General features: G+C 33.7%; 1 protein-coding gene across 2 annotated transcripts; it reads right to left on the bottom strand.

Moving 5' to 3' along the window:
* Window positions 1–672: 672 nt before the first annotated feature.
* Window positions 673–21096, bottom strand: LOC117337460 (myosin-9-like). 2 transcript variants are annotated; one of them, XM_033898448.1, is made up of 6 exons: window positions 20831–21096; window positions 18003–18137; window positions 15585–15608; window positions 3303–3365; window positions 1798–1866; window positions 673–1423 (listed from the first exon to the last, which is right to left on the bottom strand). In XM_033898448.1, exons 1-6 carry the CDS (start codon window positions 20990–20992, stop codon window positions 689–691), a joined length of 1188 nt encoding a protein of 395 aa, XP_033754339.1. In that variant the 5' UTR covers window positions 20993–21096; the 3' UTR covers window positions 673–688. The 2 variants fall into 2 exon arrangements, with proteins under 2 accessions (XP_033754339.1, XP_033754340.1); XM_033898449.1 differs by lacking the exon at window positions 15585–15608.
* Window positions 21097–21099: the final 3 nt, after the last annotated feature.

Raw genomic sequence — 21099 nt, 5'->3', positions numbered from 1 at the left:
GACACATACCAGGGTAACTAAAAATTGATTAAAAACATCTTTAAGGCAAACTTTGTGTCCAAGGATATTAGAAATACTGTCAGCCAATCAGACTGAAGGAATCAATTTAGTGTGACCTTGCCCAATGGCTGAGGAACCTGTATAGGTGTAATAGAACAGTATGATAAATACCCTGCCTAGGAAGACGCCATACCACTTGTCTGTCCTGGTAAAGTAACCTTTACTCGACTACACTATTAAATATTGGTTCTACAAGGTTTTACAATCACATGATGTTTGGTGAAGATGTCATGGAGTGGCACACATCAACCAATCAGACTGGAGGAACTAAATTTGAATGACTTTGGCATGAAAAATTATCTACAATAACGAGGAATATTGTACAACATTCTGGTGATGAAAATGAGGTTACAGGGGCAATTTCTCCCAGAGTGCTTTGTGGTCCCCTCCATAACTGCAAAATGAACTCTGGAAAATCTTAATGCATATTTTTGTAATGAAGAAGGATTTGCAAAATGTCTAGAATATAATTGTAAATGAAGGATAAACTAAAAAGTGCAAAACGTATCTAAGAATGACGTTGAAAGTCCTTAAAATTTCTTACATTCACACTGTCTTGCCTAACTGTATCACTGATCCAAAACATTTACATTGCAATTACAAGTTACATTTACATTGCAATTACAAGTTAACTAGTTAGGAAATTCAAACTCTTGGTTCTGTGCTGTCGTTGTCTGCCACCATTAGAGGACTTTGAGGTTTGTGAAGTGCCTGATCCTCGCCTATCATCTAACCTTTTCATACTGTCACTATCCTTCAACATTGGCAATTGTGATGGCTTTACCATTCGACGCAAATCACTGTTTTCAGTTTTAACTTCATTTAATTCTCTTTTCAGTTGTACGAAATCTTTGAATGACTTACTCGCACTATCAATGGAATCTTTCTTACGTAAATACATCAGTTCTGCCAACACCTTCTGGTACTCGGTATAAATTCTTTGTTTATCTAGTTCTACAATCACATAGGATTCTTTCAAAGACATCATTTCTGCTTGCAGTTCTTTTAACATTTTTTCATAATTGCGTTCTTTTTCCAAAGCACTTCCTCGCTCTGCCTGCATCTGAGTGACCTTGACTTTAAGGTTCTCTATCAAGGTCACCTTGTCCTTATCCTCTTCCTGTTGTGCTAGTTCTTTCTCTAGTTTACTGAGACGGAAGTTTAGTTCCATGTTTTTCTGATTTGCCTCTCTCAACTCCTGTATAAGTTGATTGTTTCTGGCCTTTATCATGTCCACTTCCTCAAAGTCAACAGGCTGTCGCTTCTGGTGTCTCAGACTTTCTAGTTCCCGCTTCAATTCTTCATTTTCATCTTTGTATGATTTGGATATTTTCTGTTCATCTTCTATTCTACTCTGAAGGGCCTACAAAAGATCCAACAATGTTTTGAAGAACATTAAAGTTTATATTCTAATGATCACAAACTAAATCCCCTGTCAAATGTACTGGCCATATATTTTTGTCATTGAAAAATAAACATGTACTACATATATTTAACTGAGCCTTAAAATTGGAACAGAAGACCTGTGTACAGACTGCTCTGAGAACAGAAGACCTGTGTACAGACTGCTCTGAGAACAGAAGACCTGTGTACAGACTGCTCTGTGAACAGAAGACCTGTGTACAGACTGTGTACAGACTGCTCTGAGAACAGAGTTGGTCTAACAATGTAAGTAGAGTAGTTAAAGTCGTATATTAAGATTTCAAAACTATCGGTCAACAACACAACTTAACTGACCGTTTGTCCCTCCAGTCGTAGGAGTAATTCCTGGTTTGTTCTCTCCAGTTTTTCCACTCTGTCCCTGAGCTGAATATCAATAGAAACTCAGGTTAGTATGAATACTTTACATTCAACCAAATAGTAGCACTTTGCTGTCTTCCTTTTTTTTTTCAAATTCGCATTAATTTTCAGCTCAATGGCACCAATTGAACTGAAGATGAAATTTACAAGAGGCCCAAAGGCCTTAATGGTCCCCTGAATTTTTATGTATTTTGGTAGATTTGATTCCTTTGACCTTGAATTTGAGGTCAATGTGTTCACTCAAACATGCTACAGGCTTAACATCAAATTTCTATGTGTGTTGGTCCTCCAGAAGACATTCAAGGTCAAGGTCATACTCATTCATTTGAACAATCATTAGAGCCTTTATCCCCAGCATGCTATAGGCCCAATATCAGGTTTCTAGGCCTCTTGGTTAATGAGAAGAATCATTATAAAATTTTAGCATATTTTACCTGTGACCTTGGATGAAGGTCAAGGTCATTTATTTGAACAAACTTTGTAGCCCTTCACCCCAGCATGCTACAGGCCCAATATCAAGTCTCTAGGCCTCTTGCTTATTGAGAAGAAGTCGAAAATGTAAGTTGTTTACGAACGGACGATGTACGACAGACGACTGCGGACAAAAGGTGATTAGAAAAGGTCACTTGAGACTCAGGTGACCTAAATATGTGCAGCCATCTTGGTTTTCGGACCAACCCAAGTTATTGACTGTTAGAAATTGACATGTGTTGCCTGGAAAATCAACAATTCCATATTTGCCAACTTTTTAAAATTCTCATGGGGGAGAAAGTGCGTGAGCGACATTTTTGACCGGAAAACACATTTCACGCGCGACACATTTAGCAAACAAAAACTAAGGGGAGATAATTTGCTATTGGAAAATAAATTCCTTGCATGAACATTTAAGCTTCCTTCCCTCACTAAAAAAAGTTTGGAAAGATAATTGTATAAACAACAAGGTACAAAAAAAATAGATGCAAAATTACATCATTATTAATTATTTCTGGAAATTATTTAACTGATTGTTCACTCTAAATAAAAGTATTTACTTAGATATGTTATGAAAATTATGTTGTAAGATGAATGCAAATTATCACAATGATATCACTTTCTATCAAGCATTCTCTCCGGCAGTAAACTTCAAAAGAAAATACCTAAAATGTCACAATAAATATCTAGAGTAGTGAATTCATAGTGATTTGTAAAGCCCAAACATTATGTAACATATATATGAAACACTGCAACTCCTTAACTAGAATTGTCGGATAACTCAAAGATTTTTAATGACCAAATGACTTTGATGTTGATCCTTATGACTTTGATGTAGATCTTAATGACTTTGATGTATACTGCTAATTTTAAAAGAAATTCAGAAGGAAATCAATAACAAGGAAGTAGAATTTGACTTTATTTGACAATTCTTGATATGTTAAATCATGACTGTTTTGTGTCCAATATACCTCAGTTTTCTCCAGGGTTAATTTTCTCTCTCCTTCCACTTTTTCTTCTAACACTTTCATCATCTAAACGAAAAAGAAACAAAGCATGATCAATACCTAAAACAAATACAGTTGAATCTGTCCTAACGACCATCTCTATTAGACGACCCTCTGTAGTAAGCAACCGTTTAACAATAATTCTCTAATAAGTATATAGATTTAATGGAGGTCATTAACTTTACATTTTAGGAAGCGACATCCTGTGGATTATATGAACAGTATCTATATGGGCTATATAAAAATAATATCTATAGCATAATCTTGATCAAACATTTATAACAATATGGTAAACTCATTATGGACAACTATTATACAGATATACAGTCCAACCCACTTAATACAAACTCTGATAATACAAAAAATCGCTTTATAAGAATGAAAATCAAATCCCCTGCAAACCGTGTGCAATATGCTTATATTGTTTACCCACTTAATACGAATCGGTTACGACGAAAACCCAGATAATACACAGACATGCCAGGGTCCCTTGACCACTGTTTGTGTTGTTTTAAACCCACATAATACGAAGTGTCAAAGTCAGAGTCAGCCAAGTGTGACACAGGTAAGTTTTCATGACCTTTGTCTCATACTGACCCACGTGCTCTATAGAAAGTGTATACAGCTGTAGGCAGGTATACAGGTAAATGAGACTTAATGAGTAGTGTTCAATTAAACAATGTTAACAATTGGAGATTACGGAGGCTGACATTATCAATTCTGTGAAAGGAACAGAGCTCCACGAGAGCGATGATGACAATGATGGTGGTACTGACCCAGAAACATGCGTTGAAGATCGCGAGGCCCGCGAATACCTTGACAAGTTGAAATCATTCATTCAAAATCAAAATGACGTTCAAGATTGTGTTTTCAAAAATCTTTGGATATATTTGTAAGTAAGGTCAGCTTGGAAAGAGTGAAACAAACACTGGTCAGTGATTTTTTCGCAGCTGCAAAAAGTGATTAGCGCAGCTGCAAAACGTGATAAGCGCGATCGTGATATGACATTATGTAGCCATTGTAGGCCTATTGTGTATTGGTACGCCAACTGTAAATAACCAAAGACTGAATGCCACACACTTACAATGTACAATGTTTTAAATGTTTTATTTTTTATATAAAATCATTAAATTAACATGCGGTTTTGTTAATTTTTAGTGAGAAAAGTGTAACATGAAACATGTGTATGAAAACATGTACGAAGTGTACATGTGCTGTGCGTACATACATGGTGTGGCACATTGGAAATACGGCCCCACATAATACGAAACCCGTATAGTACGAAAATATTTGAGGGGTCTCCAGAAATTCGTCATAACCTGGTTGGAATGTAGGTTAGTAGGTCTGTTAGGTGTATTGGTGTTCGACAAATCAGTCTGAATGCAGCTTAGAGCTCCATAATAAAACCTTTACACACTTAATTCTCTAAGTACCATAATCTGTCAAGACCTCTTCAATAAAACAGATCAAAGTGTATCCTTAAAAAACAATTAATAGTCTATTCTAAAAACAGTCCACAGTTTATCCTTAAAACAATCCAGTCTATCCTTAAAACAATCCACAGTCTATCCTTAAAACAATCCACAGTCTATCCTTAAAACAATCTACAGTCTATCCTTAAAACAATTGACCGTCTATCCTTAAAACAATTCAGTCTATCCTTAAAACAATTAACGGTCTATCCTTAAAACAATTGACAGTCTATCCTTAAAACAATCCACAGTCTATCCTTAAAACAATCCACAGTATATCCTTAAAACAATCCACAGTCTATCCTTAAAACAATCCAGTCTATCCTTAAAACAATCCACAGTCTATCCTTAAAACAATCCAGTCTATCCTTAAAACAATCCAGTCTATCCTTAAAACAATCCACAGTCTATCCTTAAAACAATCCACAGTATATCCTTAAAACAATCCACAGTATATCCTTAAAACAATCCACAGTATATCCTTAAAACAATCCACAGTATATCCTTAAAACAATCCACAGTCTATCCTTAAAACAATCCACAGTATATCCTTAAAACAATCCAGTATATCCTTAAAACAATCCAGTCTATCCTTAAAACAATCCACAGTATATCCTTAAAACAATCTAGTCTATCCTTAAAACAATCCACAGTCTATCCTTAAAACAATCCACAGTATATCCTTAAAACAATCCACAGTATATCCTTAAAACAATCCACAGTATATCCTTAAAACAATCCACAGTCTATCCTTAAAACAATCCAGTCTATCCTTAAAACAATCCACAGTATATCCTTAAAACAATCCACAGTATATCCTTAAAACAATCCACAGTCTATCCTTAAAACAATCCACAGTATATCCTTAAAACAATCCACAGTCTATCCTTAAAACAATCCACAGTATATCCTTAAAACAATCCAGTCTATCCTTAAAACAATTGACAGCATATCCTTAAAACAATCCAGTCTATCCTTAAAACAATCCGCAGTCTATCCTTAAAACAATCCACAGTCTATCCTTAAAACAGTCCACAGTCTATCCTTAAAACAATCCAGTATATCCTTAAAACAATCCACAGTATATCCTTAAAACAATCCAGTCTATCCTTAAAACAATCCACAGTCTATCCTTAAAACAATCCACAGTATATCCTTAAAACAATCCACAGTCTATCCTTAAAACAATCCACAGTATATCCTTAAAACAATCCACAGTCTATCCTTAAAAAAATCCAGTCTATCCTTAAAACAATCCACAGTCTATCCTTAAAACAATCCAGTCTATCCTTAAAACAATCCACAGTATATCCTTAAAACAATTCAGTCTATCCTTAAAACAATCCAGTCTATCCTTAAAACAATCCACAGTATATCCTTAAAACAATCCACAGTCTATCCTTAAAACAACCCACAGTATATCCTTAAAACAATCCACAGTATATCCTTAAAACAATCCACAGCCTATCCTTAAAACAATCCACAGCCTATCCTTAACACAATCCACGGTATATCCTTAAAACAATCCACAGTCTATCCTTCAAACAATCCACAGTCTATCCTTAAAACAATGCACAGTCTATCCTTAAAACAATCCACAGTATATCCTTAAAACAATCCACAGTATATCCTTAAAACAATCCACAGTATATCCTTAAAACAATCCAGTCTATCCTTAAAACAATCCACGGTATATCCTTAAAACAATCCACAGTATATCCTTAAAACAATCCAGTTTATCCTTAAAACAATCCACAGTCTATCCTTAAAACAATCCACAGTCTATCCTTAAAACAATCCACGGTATATCCTTAAAACAACCCACAGTATATCCTTAAAACAATCCAGTCTATCCTTAAAACAATCCACAGTCTATCCTTAAAACAATCCACAGCCTATCCTTAAAACAATCCACAGCCTATCCTTAAAACAATCCACAGCCTATCCTTAAAACAATCCACGGTATATCCTTAAAACAATCCACAGTATATCCTTAAAACAATCCACGGTATATCCTTAAAACAATCCACGGTATATCCTTAAAACAATCCACAGTATATCCTTAAAACAATCCACGGTATATCCTTAAAACAATCCACGGTATATCCTCAAAACAATCCAGTCTATCCTTAAAACAATCCACAGTCTATCCTTAAAACAATCCACAGTCTATCCTTAAAACAATCCACAGTATATCATTAAAACAATCCACAGTATATCCTTAAAACAATCCACAGTCTATCCTTAAAACAATCCACGGTATATCCTTAAAACAATCCACAGTATATCCTTAAAACAATCCAGTTTATCCTTAAAACAATCCACAGTATATCCTTAAAACAATCCAGTCTATCCTTAAAACAATCCAGTCTATCCTTAAAACAATCCAGTCTATCCTTAAAACAATCCACAGTTTATCCTTAAAACAATCCACAGTCTATCCTTAAAACAATCCACAGTCTATCCTTAAAACAATCCAGTCTATCCTTAAAACAATCCACAGTCTATCCTTAAAACAATCCAGTCTATCCTTAAAACAATCCACAGTCTATCCTTAAAACAATCCACAGTCTATCCTTAAAACAATCTACAGTCTATCCATAAAACAATCCACAGTATATCCTTAAAACAATCCACAGTATATCCTTAAAACAATCCACAGTATATCCTTAAAACAATCCACAGTCTATCCTTAAAACAATCCACAGTATATCCTTAAAACAATCCAGTCTATCCTTAAAACAATCCAGTCTATCCTTAAAACAATCCACAGTATATCCTTAAAACAATCCACAGTCTATCCTTAAAATAATTGACAGTTTATCCTTAAAACAATCCACAGTCTATCCTTAAAACAATCCACAGTATATCCTTAAAACAATCCACAGTCTATCCTTAAAACAATCCAGTCTATCCTTAAAACAATCCAGTCTATCCTTAAAACAATCCACAGTATATCCTTAAAACAATCCACAGTATATCCTTAAAACAATTGACAGTCTATCCTGAAAACAATTGACAGTCTATCCTTAAAACAATCCACAGTCTATCCTTAAAACAATCCAGTATATCCTTAAAACAATCCACAGTCTATCCTTAAAACAATCCAGTCTATCCTTAAAACAATCCACAGTCTATCCTTAAAATAATCCACAGTCTATCCTTAAAACAATCTAGTCTATCCTTAAAACAATCCACAGTCTATCCTTAAAACAATTGACCGTCTATCCTTAAAACAATTCAGTCTATCCTTAAAACAATTAACGGTCTATCCTTAAAACAATTGACAGTCTATCCTTAAAACAATCCACAGTCTATCCTTAAAACAATCCACAGTCTATCCTTAAAACAATCCAGTCTATCCTTAAAACAATCCAGTCTATCCTTAAAACAATCCACAGTATATCCTTAAAACAACCCACAGTATATCCTTAAAACAATCCACAGTCTATCCTTAAAACAATCCACAGTCTATCCTTAAAACAATCCAGTCTATCCTTAAAACAATCCAGTCTATCCTTAAAACAATCCACAGTATATCCTTAAAACAACCCACAGTATATCCTTAAAACAATCCACAGTCTATCCTTAAAACAATCCACAGTCTATCCTTAAAACAATCCAGTCTATCCTTAAAACAATCCACAGTCTATCCTTAAAACAATCCACAGTCTATCCTTAAAACAATCCACAGTCTATCCTTAAAACAATCCAGTCTATCCTTAAAACAATCCAGTCTATCCTTAAAACAATCCACAGTATATCCTTAAAACAACCCACAGTATATCCTTAAAACAATCCACAGTATATCCTTAAAACAACCCACAGTATATCCTTAAAACAATCCAGTCTATCCTTAAAACAATACACAGTCTATCCTTAAAACAATCCACAGTGTATCCTTAAAACAATCCACAGTCTATCCTTAAAACAATCCAGTCTATCCTTAAAACAATCCAGTCTATCCTTAAAACAATCCACAGTCTATCCTTTAAACAATCTAGTCTATCCTTAAAACAATCGACAGTATATCCTTAAAACAATCCACAGTATATCCTTAAAACAATCCAGTCTATCCTTAAAACAATCCACAGTATATCCTAAAAAAAATTGACAGTCTATCCTTAAAACAATCCAGTCTATCCTTAAAACAATCCACAGTATATCCTTAAAACAATTGACAGTATATCCATAAAACAATCCACAGTCTATCCTTAAAACAATCCACAGTCTATCCTTAAAACAATCCAGTCTATCCTTAAAACAATCTAGTCTATCCTTAAAACAATCCACAGTATATCCTTAAAACAATTGACAGTCTATCCTTAAAACAATCCAGTCTATCCTTAAAACAATCCACAGTATATCCTTAAAACAATTGACAGTCTATCCTTAAAACAATCCAGTCTATCCTTAAAACAATCCACAGTATATCCTTAAAACAATTGACAGTATATCCTTAAAACAATCCACAGTATATCCTTAAAACAATCCACAGTATATCCTTAAAACAATTGACAGTCTATCCTTACTAACAATTCTCAGTCTATCCTTACTAACAAATTCTAGGTATATCCTTACTAACAAATTCTAAGTCTATCCTTACTAACAAATTCTAGGTCTATCCTTACTTACAAATTCTAAGTCAATCCTTACTAACATATTCTAGGTATATCCTTACTAACAAAGGCTAAGTCTATCCTTACTAACAAATCTAAGTCTATCCTTACTAACAAATTCTAGGTATATCCTTACTAACATATTCTAGGTCTATCCTTACTAACAAATCTAAGTCTATCCTTACTAACAAATTCTAAGTCTATCCTTACTAACAAATTCTAAGTCTATCCATACTAACAAATTATAGGCCTATCCTTACTAACAAATTCTAAGTCTATCCTTACTAACAAACTCTAAGTCTATCCTTACTAACAAAGTCCAAGTCAATCCTTACTAACAAAGTCTAAGTCTATCCTTACTAATAATTCTAAGTATATCCTTACTAACAAATTCTAAGTCTATCCTTACTAACAAATTCTAGGTATATCCTTACTAACAAATTCTAAGTCTATCCTTACTAACAAACTCTAAGTCTATCCTTACTAACAAAGTCCAAGTCAATCCTTACTAACAAAGTCTAAGTCTATCCTTACTAATAATTCTAAGTATATCCTTACTAACAAATTCTAAGTCTATCCATACTAACAAATTATAGGCCTATCCTTACTAACAAATTCTAAGTCTATCCTTACTAACAAACTCTAAGTCTATCCTTACTAACAAAGTCCAAGTCAATCCTTACTAACAAAGTCTAAGTCTATCCTTACTAATAATTCTAAGTATATCCTTACTAACAAATTCTAAGTCTATCCTTACTAACAAATTCTAGGTATATCCTTACTAACAAATTCTAAGTCTATCCTTACTAACAAATTCTAAGTCTATCCTTACTAACAAAGTCTAAGTCAATCCTTACTAACAAAGTCTAAGTCTATCCTTACTAACAATTCTAAGTATATCCTTACTAACAAATTCTAAGTCTATCCTTACTAACAAATTCTAGGTCAATCCTTACTAACAAATTCTAAGTATATCCTTACTAACAAATTCTAAGTCTATCCTTACTAACAAATTCTAAGTCTATCCTTACTAACAAATTCTAAGTATATCCTTACTAACAAATTCTAAGTCTATCCTTACTAACAAAGTCTAAGTCAATCCATACTAACAATGTCTAAGTATATCCTTACTAGTGTTGGGAATCGGTTGAATTTTTGTGATCGATCATCACTTGTGTGTAACCAATCGATGATCGATTAAAATCGATTAATTTCCAAATATATTTTTTGTATTCATGTCTCAATATTTTGTGAAATGCTTTCAACAACAATTTCAGTAACTAATAAACTGTTATACCTACATGTATACTATCTTCCTCCTGTGTGTTTATTTGTTTATTACACTGATAAAAATGAACCAAAATTGTTTTTTTTTTAATAATTTTATTCAACACAGAAAAAAAAAAAAAAGGATTGTTCATTGGAGTATTTAGCTAATTGGAATTTTTTGCATGGGCTGTAAAATTCTTTAATCCATCCGTTATCGAAAGTCTAATATACTTTGAAAACGAAAGTAGAACTGTGACTTACCATTGAAGGAATACGACTTTCTGCACATTTTACAAATAGTTTTTATTCATATTTAAAGTATCAGTACTTAACGGACCTTCTGCTTCTTGTTTTCATTAAAAACCAAAATGTTTCCATAAAATAGACCCTGTGCGTTTACCGGGAAGAAAGATCGTATACGTTGCTTCCATAGCTAGTCTCTTATGTTCTCACAAACGAAATCTTAGTCATCGGTACATTTGCATTCCTCCTAGTATTACAACACTGTACCAGTTATTGCGACGCTTGATTTTGTATGATACAAGCATAACCATTTCCCGCAAGCGACTGTGTTGTAGACATTGTCATTTGCGTATGTTTATCTGAAATCCGGCTAATATATTTTCATAAAACCTGATGTAGGGCACTTCCGACGAAATTCGATTACAGATTTCTTACTCGATTCATTGATCAAACGTCTCAAACAAGTGATACTCGACGAACTCGATTAATCGGAACACCACTAATCCTTACTAACAAATCTAAGTCTATCCTTACTAACAAATTCTAGGTCTATCCTTACTAACAAATTCTAAGTCAATCCTTACTAACATATTCTAGGTATATCCTTACTAACAAAGGCTAAGTCTATCCTTACTAACAAATCTAAGTCTATCCTTACTAACAAATTCTAGGTATATCCTTACTAACACATTCTAGGTCTATCCTTACTAACAAATCTAAGTCTATCCTTACTAACAAATTCTAAGTCTATCCTTACTAACAAATTCTAAGTCTATCCATACTAACAAATTATAGGCCTATCCTTACTAACAAATTCTAAGTCTATCCTTACTAACAAACTCTAAGTCTATCCTTACTAACAAAGTCCAAGTCAATCCTTACTAACAAAGTCTAAGTCTATCCTTACTAATAATTCTAAGTATATCCTTACTAACAAATTCTAAGTCTATCCTTACTAACAAATTCTAGGTATATCCTTACTAACAAATTCTAAGTATATCCTTACTAACAAATTCTAAGTCTATCCTTACTAACAAATTCTAAGTCTATCCTTACTAACAAATTCTAAGTATATCCTTACTAACAAATTCTAAGTCTATCCTTACTAACAAAGTCTAAGTCAATCCATACTAACAATGTCTAAGTATATCCTTACTAGTGTTGGGAATCGGTTGAATTTTTGTGATCGATCATCACTTGTGTGTAACCAATCGATGATCGATTAAAATCGATTAATTTCCAAATGTATTTTTTGTATTCATGTCTCAATATTTTGTGAAATGCTTTCAACAACAATTTCAGTAACTAATAAACTGTTATACCTACATATATACTATCTTCCTCCTGTGTGTTTATTTGTTTATTACACTGATAAAAATGAACCAAAATTGTTTTTTTTTTTAATAATTTTATTCAACACAGAAAAAAAAAAAAAAAGGATTGTTCATTGGAGTATTTAGCTAATTGGAATTTTTTGCATGGGCTGTAAAATTCTTTAATCCATCCGTTATCGAAAGTCTAATATACTTTGAAAACGAAAGTAGAACTGTGACTTACCATTGAAGGAATACGACTTTCTGCACATTTTACAAATAGTTTTTATTCATATTTAAAGTATCAGTACTTAACGGACCTTCTGCTTCTTGTTTTCATTAAAAACCAAAATGTTTCCATAAAATAGACCCTGTGCGTTTACCGGGAAGAAAGATCGTATACGTTGCTTCCATAGCTAGTCTCTTATGTTCTCACAAACGAAATCTTAGTCATCGGTACATTTGCATTCCTCCTAGTATTACAACACTGTACCAGTTATTGCGATGCTTGATTTTGTATGATACAAGCATAACCATTTCCCGCAAGTGACTGTGTTGTAGACATTGTCATTTGCGTATGTTTATCTGAAATCCGGCTAATATATTTTCATAAAACCTGATGTAGGGCACTTCCGACGAAATTCGATTACAGATTTCTTACTCGATTCATTGATCAAACGTCTCAAACAAGTGATACTCGACGAACTTGATTAATCGGAACACCACTAATCCTTACTAACAAATTCTAAGTCTATCCTTACTAACAAATTCTAAGTCTATCCTTACTAACAATTCTAAGTCTATCCTTACTAACAATTCTAAGTCTATCCTTACTAACAAAGTCTAGGTCTATCCTTACTAACAAATTCTAAGTCTATCCTTACTAACAAAGTCTAAGTCTATTGTTACTAACAAAATCTAAGTCAATCCTTACTAACAAAGTCTAAGTCTATCCTTACTAACAAATTCTAGGTCAATCCTTACTAACAATTCTAAGTCTATCCTTACTAACAAATTCTAAGTCTATCCTTACTAACAAATTCTAGGTCTATCCTTACTAACAAATTCTAGGTCAATCCTTACTAACAATTCTAAGTCTATCCTTACTAACAAATTCTAAGTCTATCCTTACTAACAAATTCTAGGTCTATCCTTACAAACAAATTCTAGGTCTATCCTTACTAACACATTCTAAGTCAATCCTTACTAACAAATTCTAGGTCTATCCTTACTAACAAAGTCTAGGTCTATCCTTACTAACAAATTCTAGGTCAATCCTTACAAACAATTCTAAGTCTATCCGTACTAACAAATTCTAAGTCAATCCTTACTAACAAATTCTAGGTCTATCCTTACTAACAAATTCTAAGTCTATCCTTACTAACAAAGTCTAAGTCAATCCGTACTAACAAATTCTAAGTCTATCCTTACTAACAAATTCTAAGTCTATCCTTACTAACAAAGTCTTAGTCTATCCTTACTAACAAATTCCAAGTCTATTGTTACTAACAAATTCTAGGTCTATCCTTACTAACAAATTCAAAGACAATCCTCACACTACCAATTCAAAGTCTATTCCACATGAAATTGAAGAAACAAAATAAATTTTATGTCAGAGCAAGCACACCCAGTACGATATAACATCCACTGTAGTTAATAAAGTGACAAACATAATCTTCTAGTCCAATCAGTATAAATGAAACCCAACAAAAACAAACAAACAATATGCATATCAACAACATACCAAATATTGAAAAGGATCAAATAAGGAAAATGTTTTTATAGATGGGAAAATTTCTAATACGGAGAAAACTATGAGACAATATAATGCAGGTGAAACTTGTTAACTAAGAGGTTTTAAATGTCGGCAAATCAACTTGTACACTATTTACCATGTCATAGTGCAGAAGATAATACAGTCAAACCTCGATGATTCGAACTTCGTTGATTCGAAGTTCTCGCTGTATCGAACTTTTTGCTTGGTCCCGAATTTTCTCACTATATAACACTACTAAAGAACCTATGTATGATTCGAATTTTTATAAATCGAAGTTTTCGATGTATCGAACTTTTTTCATGGCCCGTTAGCTATGTAATTATAGGTAATTGACATCTCATGATTCGAACAAAAAATTTACCTGTACTGACCACTGGACAGGTGTTTGTCGTGACCCCCGCGGCAAGATTTCACACCTCTCCCACAAAAGCCCCGACTGACAATAGGGGTAACGATAGCGTGTGTTGTCTATTCCTGACCATAGGATTAATTAATAATCAGACCAAATTTATAGATTAATTGTGTACTTATAAGCCATGACCGGTAATCTCTCTGGTATAACATACCAGTAGATCGCCGCCGCCATTAAAATCAGCTGTCGGTGAGTAGATTTTACGGAACAGTGAAACAAGCGGATCGATTTTAAACACAAACAATTAGCGATGTTTTCAGTTTATTATGAAAAAGTGCAAGGGTGTTAGTGCCTTCATATTGATTTTTCGTTTCGTATGTATATGGTCGCGGTCGGTATTCCGCATTTTATATGCTCGTATAACGTAAACACAATGTGTCTTCATCAGGGGGAAAACGTTAACGTAAGTGTGCCTTGTACTTCTCTGTTTTGCTAAAATGTGATATATCTAATTGTTTTGTAAAAATGATACTCATTTAATTAATAAAATGCTTTATGAATGAATGAAAAGTATCTTTTATTTTGTTGTGTTTGAAGTAAATCAACTTAACGTTTCAATATGAGTCTGACAGGGGACGATCGACACTACGACATCGAGGACATGTAACAGCTATATAAGATTTATGGTCATTATCAAAAAAGTCGACCTATTGTCAACCATGAATATTTCGAAGTCCCGCTGTATCGAAGTTTTTCTGCAAGTCCCTTGAACTTCGAAACATCGAAGTTTGACTGTAATTACAATGTTGTACACTTTCACACCTCAATGTGACAGAGGGTATAGTTAGTCAACAGACATGGTAACAAGGAAGATTAATTAAATAGTGTCCAGTACAACAGTATCAAACAACATCACTCTAACAAATTAGGTACAGGGTTTACAACCAACAGACAAGTCTAAATAGTGTCCAGTACAACAGTATCAAACAACATCACTCTAACAAATTAGGTACAGGGTTTACAACCAACAGACAAGTCTAAATAGTGTCCAGTACAACAGTATCAAACAACATCACTCTAACAAATTAGGTACAGGGTTTACAACCAACAGACAAGTCTAAATAGTGTCCAGTACAACAGTATCAAACCACATCACTCTCACAAATTAGGTACAGGGTTTACAACCAACAGACAAGCCTACCTCAGGATCCTTCTTGGCTGGAGTCTGTGTATGTAATTATTCTTATTTACAATTTTTTATTTGAGTACTGTACATATAATATATTGTGTATAAAAATGGTGATCAATAACATCATTTAAATTGTTGATATACACAGTGAAACCTGACTTTACTGACCCCTGACTTTAATGACATCCTGTAACATCCAACCATAGAATGTTTTAGAATTGAGGACATCTGGAACAGTCTTCCCGAACGTGTTGTTGTTTCTCCAACAATTAAAGACTTTGAAATCAACCTTGATATCCACTGGAAGGACCTTGATTTGAAATACAACCATTTGGCGGGTTATAACACAACATCCAGAAGAAACGCTAACATTTTAATTGAATAATTGAGATATGGATATAGAGGCATATTGCCTGCATCCATTATTTATCATATCATATCATATATCCACCAGAATGTAGGGCTGTAACAATACTTTCCCTCACGATACGATACGCATCTCGATACAGGACCCACGATACGATATGTATCTCGATACATAAAATGATTTCACAAAATTACAAAACAATAAGATAATTTTTGCTTTCCAGAATTTAATGTTTAAATTTGTTTAGATCTTTAAACATGTTTGTTTACTGTTTCTTTCCCGTCAACTGTTTCGTATGGGAATCCAAATTGTCACCAAACGGGCGACTTCAATGTTGCAGGTGGTGAGGCAAGTTTCCTCCTCTCGGCCATGTTGCTTTTTGTAGTAGGTTTAGAGAGCGCGCAAAGGGCGACAACTCGTTTATAGTAAGTAATTTAAGGTATCGCGATACTAAGTTTACGTATCGTGTATCGTATCGCGGTTTTGTACGACGACATTTATCGTAGTATTGATATATCGTTACAGCCCTACCAGAATGGTGACATGCTGCTCCAATGTCATTGCCAACACTGACTTTACTCAGTTTACTGACACACTGTCATATCTGACACATTGACTCACAAAGTCAGGTTTCACTGTATGAATGTGAGTGAATTATTTCTATAGCTACAATATAATGTATAGTCTGTTCATATCCAGGTAAGGTTATAAGGTCAATACTGTTATATCCAGGTAAGGTTATAAGGACAATACAGTGATATCCAGGTAATGTCATAAGGACAATACTGTGATATCCAGGTAATATCATAAGGACAATATTGTGATATCCAGGTAAGGTCATATAAGGACAATACTGTGATATCCAGGTAAGGTCATATAAGGACAATACTGTGATATCCAGGTAAGGTCATAAGGACAATACTGTGATATCCAGGTAAGGTCATAAGGGCAATACTGTGATATTCATGTAATGTTATAAGGACAATACTGTGATATCCAAGTAAGGTTATAAGGACAATACTGTGATATCCAGGTAAGGTTATAAGGACAATACTGTGATATCCAGGTAAGGTTATAAGGACAATACTGTGATATCCAGGTAAGGTTATAAGGACAATACTGTGATATCCAGGTAAGGTTATAAGGACAATACTGTGATATCCAGGTAAGGTCATAAGGACAATACTGTGATATCCAGGTAAGGTTATAAGGACAATACTGTGATATCCAGGTAAGGTTATAAGGACAATACTGTGATATCCAGGTAAGGTTATAAGGACAATACTGTGATATCCAGGTAAGGTTATAAGGACAATACTGTGATATCCAGGTAAGGTTATAAGGACAATACTGTGATATCCAGGTAAGGTCATAAGGACAATACTGTGATATCCAGGTAAGGTCATAAGGACAATACTGTGATATCCAGGTAAGGTCATAAGGACAATACTGTGATATCCAGGTAATGTCATAAGGACAATACTGTGATATCCAGGTAAGGTCATAAGGACAATACTGTGATATCCAGGTAAGGTCATAAGGACAATACTGTGATATCCAGGTAAGGTCATAAGGACAATACTGTGATATCCAGGTAAGGTCATAAGGACAATACTGTGATATCCAGGTAAGGTCATAAGGACAATACTGTGATATCCAGGTAAGGTCATAAGGACAATACTGTGATATCCAGGTAAGGTTATAAGGACAATACTGTGATATCCAGGTAAGGTTATAAGGACAATACTGTGATATCCAGATAAGGTTATAAGGACAATACTGTGATATCCAGGTAAGGTTATAAGGACAATACTGTGATATCCAGGTAAGGTTATAAGGACAATACTGTGATATCCAGGTAAGGTTATAAGGACAATACTGTGATATCCAGGTAAGGTTATAAGGACAATACTGTGATATCCAGGTAAGGTTATAAGGACAATACTGTGATATCCAGGTAAGGTTATAAGGACAATATTGTGATATCCAGGTAAGGTCATAAGGACAATACTATGATATCTCGGTAAGGTTATAAGGACAATACTGTGATATCCACTGCTTACCTCCTCTTTGTGTTTCTCTATCAACATAGCATTAATCTCGTCCCCTCTCTGCTGTAGCTGTTCCTGCATCTGTTTGAGCCTTGTCTGACTCTCCTCCGCAATGGCATGGATTTCCTTGCATTTCTCCTTTTCTTTCTGAAATGTTAATGATAGCGTAGATACCATTCAATAATGATAGCCTTGATTACGTATCCAAAGAAAATCTACTTCTGCTTCAAAACTAGTCAAATTTTGCATGTGTACAATCACAACGACTCCAAACATTTCAGATAGAAATCTTATATTCTTCTATTATATCAATGGAATAACTTGCTTGGGACAAAATTTGTAAAGAGGTCAATTGTTACATCACAAGATTAGTTTTTCACAAATAACAAAAATAAAACTTCCATTGGGATGTTTTGAAATAATAGTATGAAATATTCCCAAATCATTAAAATTTACATATAAAAATTAACAAACAAAACAATAACAGTTTGAAAAATGACTGTTGAAATACAAGTATAGTTATAGCTATTTGTCCTTCAATAAGATATACTTAAACTTCCTTCGAACCTAAAAAACAGTAAACACCCCCACATAAAGACCTTGGTAAGACATCACTATTATAGAACACTTACCACACCATTATTGTTAGAAATGTGTCCTACACATTAATAAACCATTGAGTGGAAGACTACCGACATACACTTCAGAAACAGACAATGACAACCTTTCAAACATGTCGTGAATGCAACTCTTACAACCTGGATGCGCCATCAAAGCAAAAACAAATACACAACTATTGATAATAACCCTGTCTATTATTCCTTATCTTATAAATATTTTAAGATACAGCAGTCATCAAACATTATCCAGAACTTGTTTTGAAAATAGTACAATATGGAATAGTTTTATCACCTTTCAATCAGAAGTACCACACATTTCAATAGTTTTATCACCTTTCAATCAGAAGTACCACACATTTCAATAGTTTTATCACCTTTCAATCAGAAGTACCACACATTTCAATAGTTTTATCACCTTTCAATCAGAATTACCACACATTTCAATAGATTATCATCCATTCTAAAGAAGGAGTGCATGTTAAATTAATAATTTGTTGGGTAAATTAAGAAAACATTTGTGTTTTTAAATAAAGACATAAATTCTATGAAGTGTTTGTTGTTGTTTTTTTACTTCTCCAGGCCAGTAACTTACCAATTTTATGTATAAAGATGAGAACCTATATGATTTTTACATTGTCCTTTCTCAATATTGAAATTTTCTTCTCAGCACAAAACTGAATGCATGAACTGGACACAGATATTTACACGTATAGTAGCTATCAATGTTCTCTACTATATTACAATTACATATGTACCTTTGTCTCATGTTGGTTGTAATATTATGTAGTTTTGTTTTTCACTTATAGTGTTTATTTAATTTGCTTTTCTCTCTTTTTTTCTGCTATGATTGTGTTTATCGGGTAATATAATTTCCACATGTAATTTTAAATCTTTTCGACTTAACAGCTTTGTATAATGTTTAATCATATTGTTTTTTAAAGATACTACTTCACTGATAAGATATACACGTTTTGTCACAAAAATGCATAAAATGATACACACTTTAAAGAAATACATGTATACCTAATTCACATCAAGAAACCCCCCAAAAATGATAACAGCATTGCAATGAGTATTGCTTATAAGACAAATTTACAAAATATAGAGACAGAACACAAATTTCTTTGGGATTCAATTAATTATTGATCTGCTTTAATTTAAAAGATAAAATTAGAAATTCAAACATTTGGAAGCCAAGGCAGTAATAGTGCAACGTTTTCAATCGATCATGATCACTACAGAGATGTTGGATCGTTAAATTCTTCATTATATTTTCAATTCAATATATGTATATCAGTATACAGTCTGTCAAATTTTACCCTTTTCTTTATTAGTATAATTACACATGTTCTGATAGTGTTTTAACCTATATCTAATTTAGCCACTGAGTGTTTTAATGTTAGCATTCATTTTTGAACTAAAATTGACTTACAATCTAATTATGTAAAAGGTGAAATCTGTTTAAACTTGATATTATATATACCTTGTTGTTGTTCAGATATCTAATTACCGTATATGCAAATATGTTTGTCGCAATAATAGCTCTCATGAGATAATTTTGTTTGTAAAATGTATACAGACTGTGATGTCATAGCCAGACTAGGAGATGATCTGGTCATACATTCAGTGTTGGTGACATGCTTAACACCTTAAATTTGTAGCCAACAGAAAAGACCAACGCCTCATCACTCTATACAAAATTAAAAACAACTTTTGATAGCATTATAAGGAAAGCTCTACTCATTCCTCCAAACCACTTTTACCAACCAGCTGCATTCAAAACACAGAAAATTGACTGGATCGCCTACCACATCATATAATTTCTAGTGATTCCTTGTAATAAGTTCTTCTTCAGATTTATTTAACATACTGTTTTATGGTATACCAATAATAATCTGTGCTAGGCTAGCGCTGCCCCAAAGCGGTTCACAAATTAGTATCTGTCGTTTTCTTATAGGGCCTTTCTCAACTCTCTGATGAGTTCACCTGGAGGTGTCATTCGGCGCTAATGACTTACACGTAATGAGTTGACTGGGCCACAACAGAGTATCTAGGATGCAGCACAATGCATGTGCCAGGACTAGAGCTACACTTTAGATGTAGCGATCGACTCCTCGATCACGTTCGCAGGGTTCACTTATTTTGTATAAGTTTCTTTAATTAGCTTTTAATGTAATAAATGAATCCAGCCACACATGGCTATATGAAGTTGGTCCTTACCTCATATTCAGCGATTGTAGCTTTCAGTGCCTTGTTTTCACGTGCAATTTCCTGCACGAATTGTAAAGTCTGTACGTGTTTCTGCGTTAACTGCTCGTTTTGATCATGTAACTTTTCTCGTGGGATTCTTTCCCTGTCATCTTCATTTTTGTCATGACTCATTATTCCCGAATAAAAAACGCGGATCTTGTTTACCAAGCATCTGTAGTAAAATTCGTCTGCATCCTGGATTGCTTAGCAGCTGTCAACAATAAGTAAACTGGCTTCCG

The sequence above is a fragment of the Pecten maximus genome, chromosome 11, assembly GCF_902652985.1.
Source record: "Pecten maximus chromosome 11, xPecMax1.1, whole genome shotgun sequence".
NCBI classification, from domain to species: Eukaryota; Metazoa; Mollusca; class Bivalvia; order Pectinida; family Pectinidae; genus Pecten; species Pecten maximus.
Note: the sequence above shows the minus strand (reverse complement) of the source record. Positions and strands in the feature narration are given on the sequence as shown.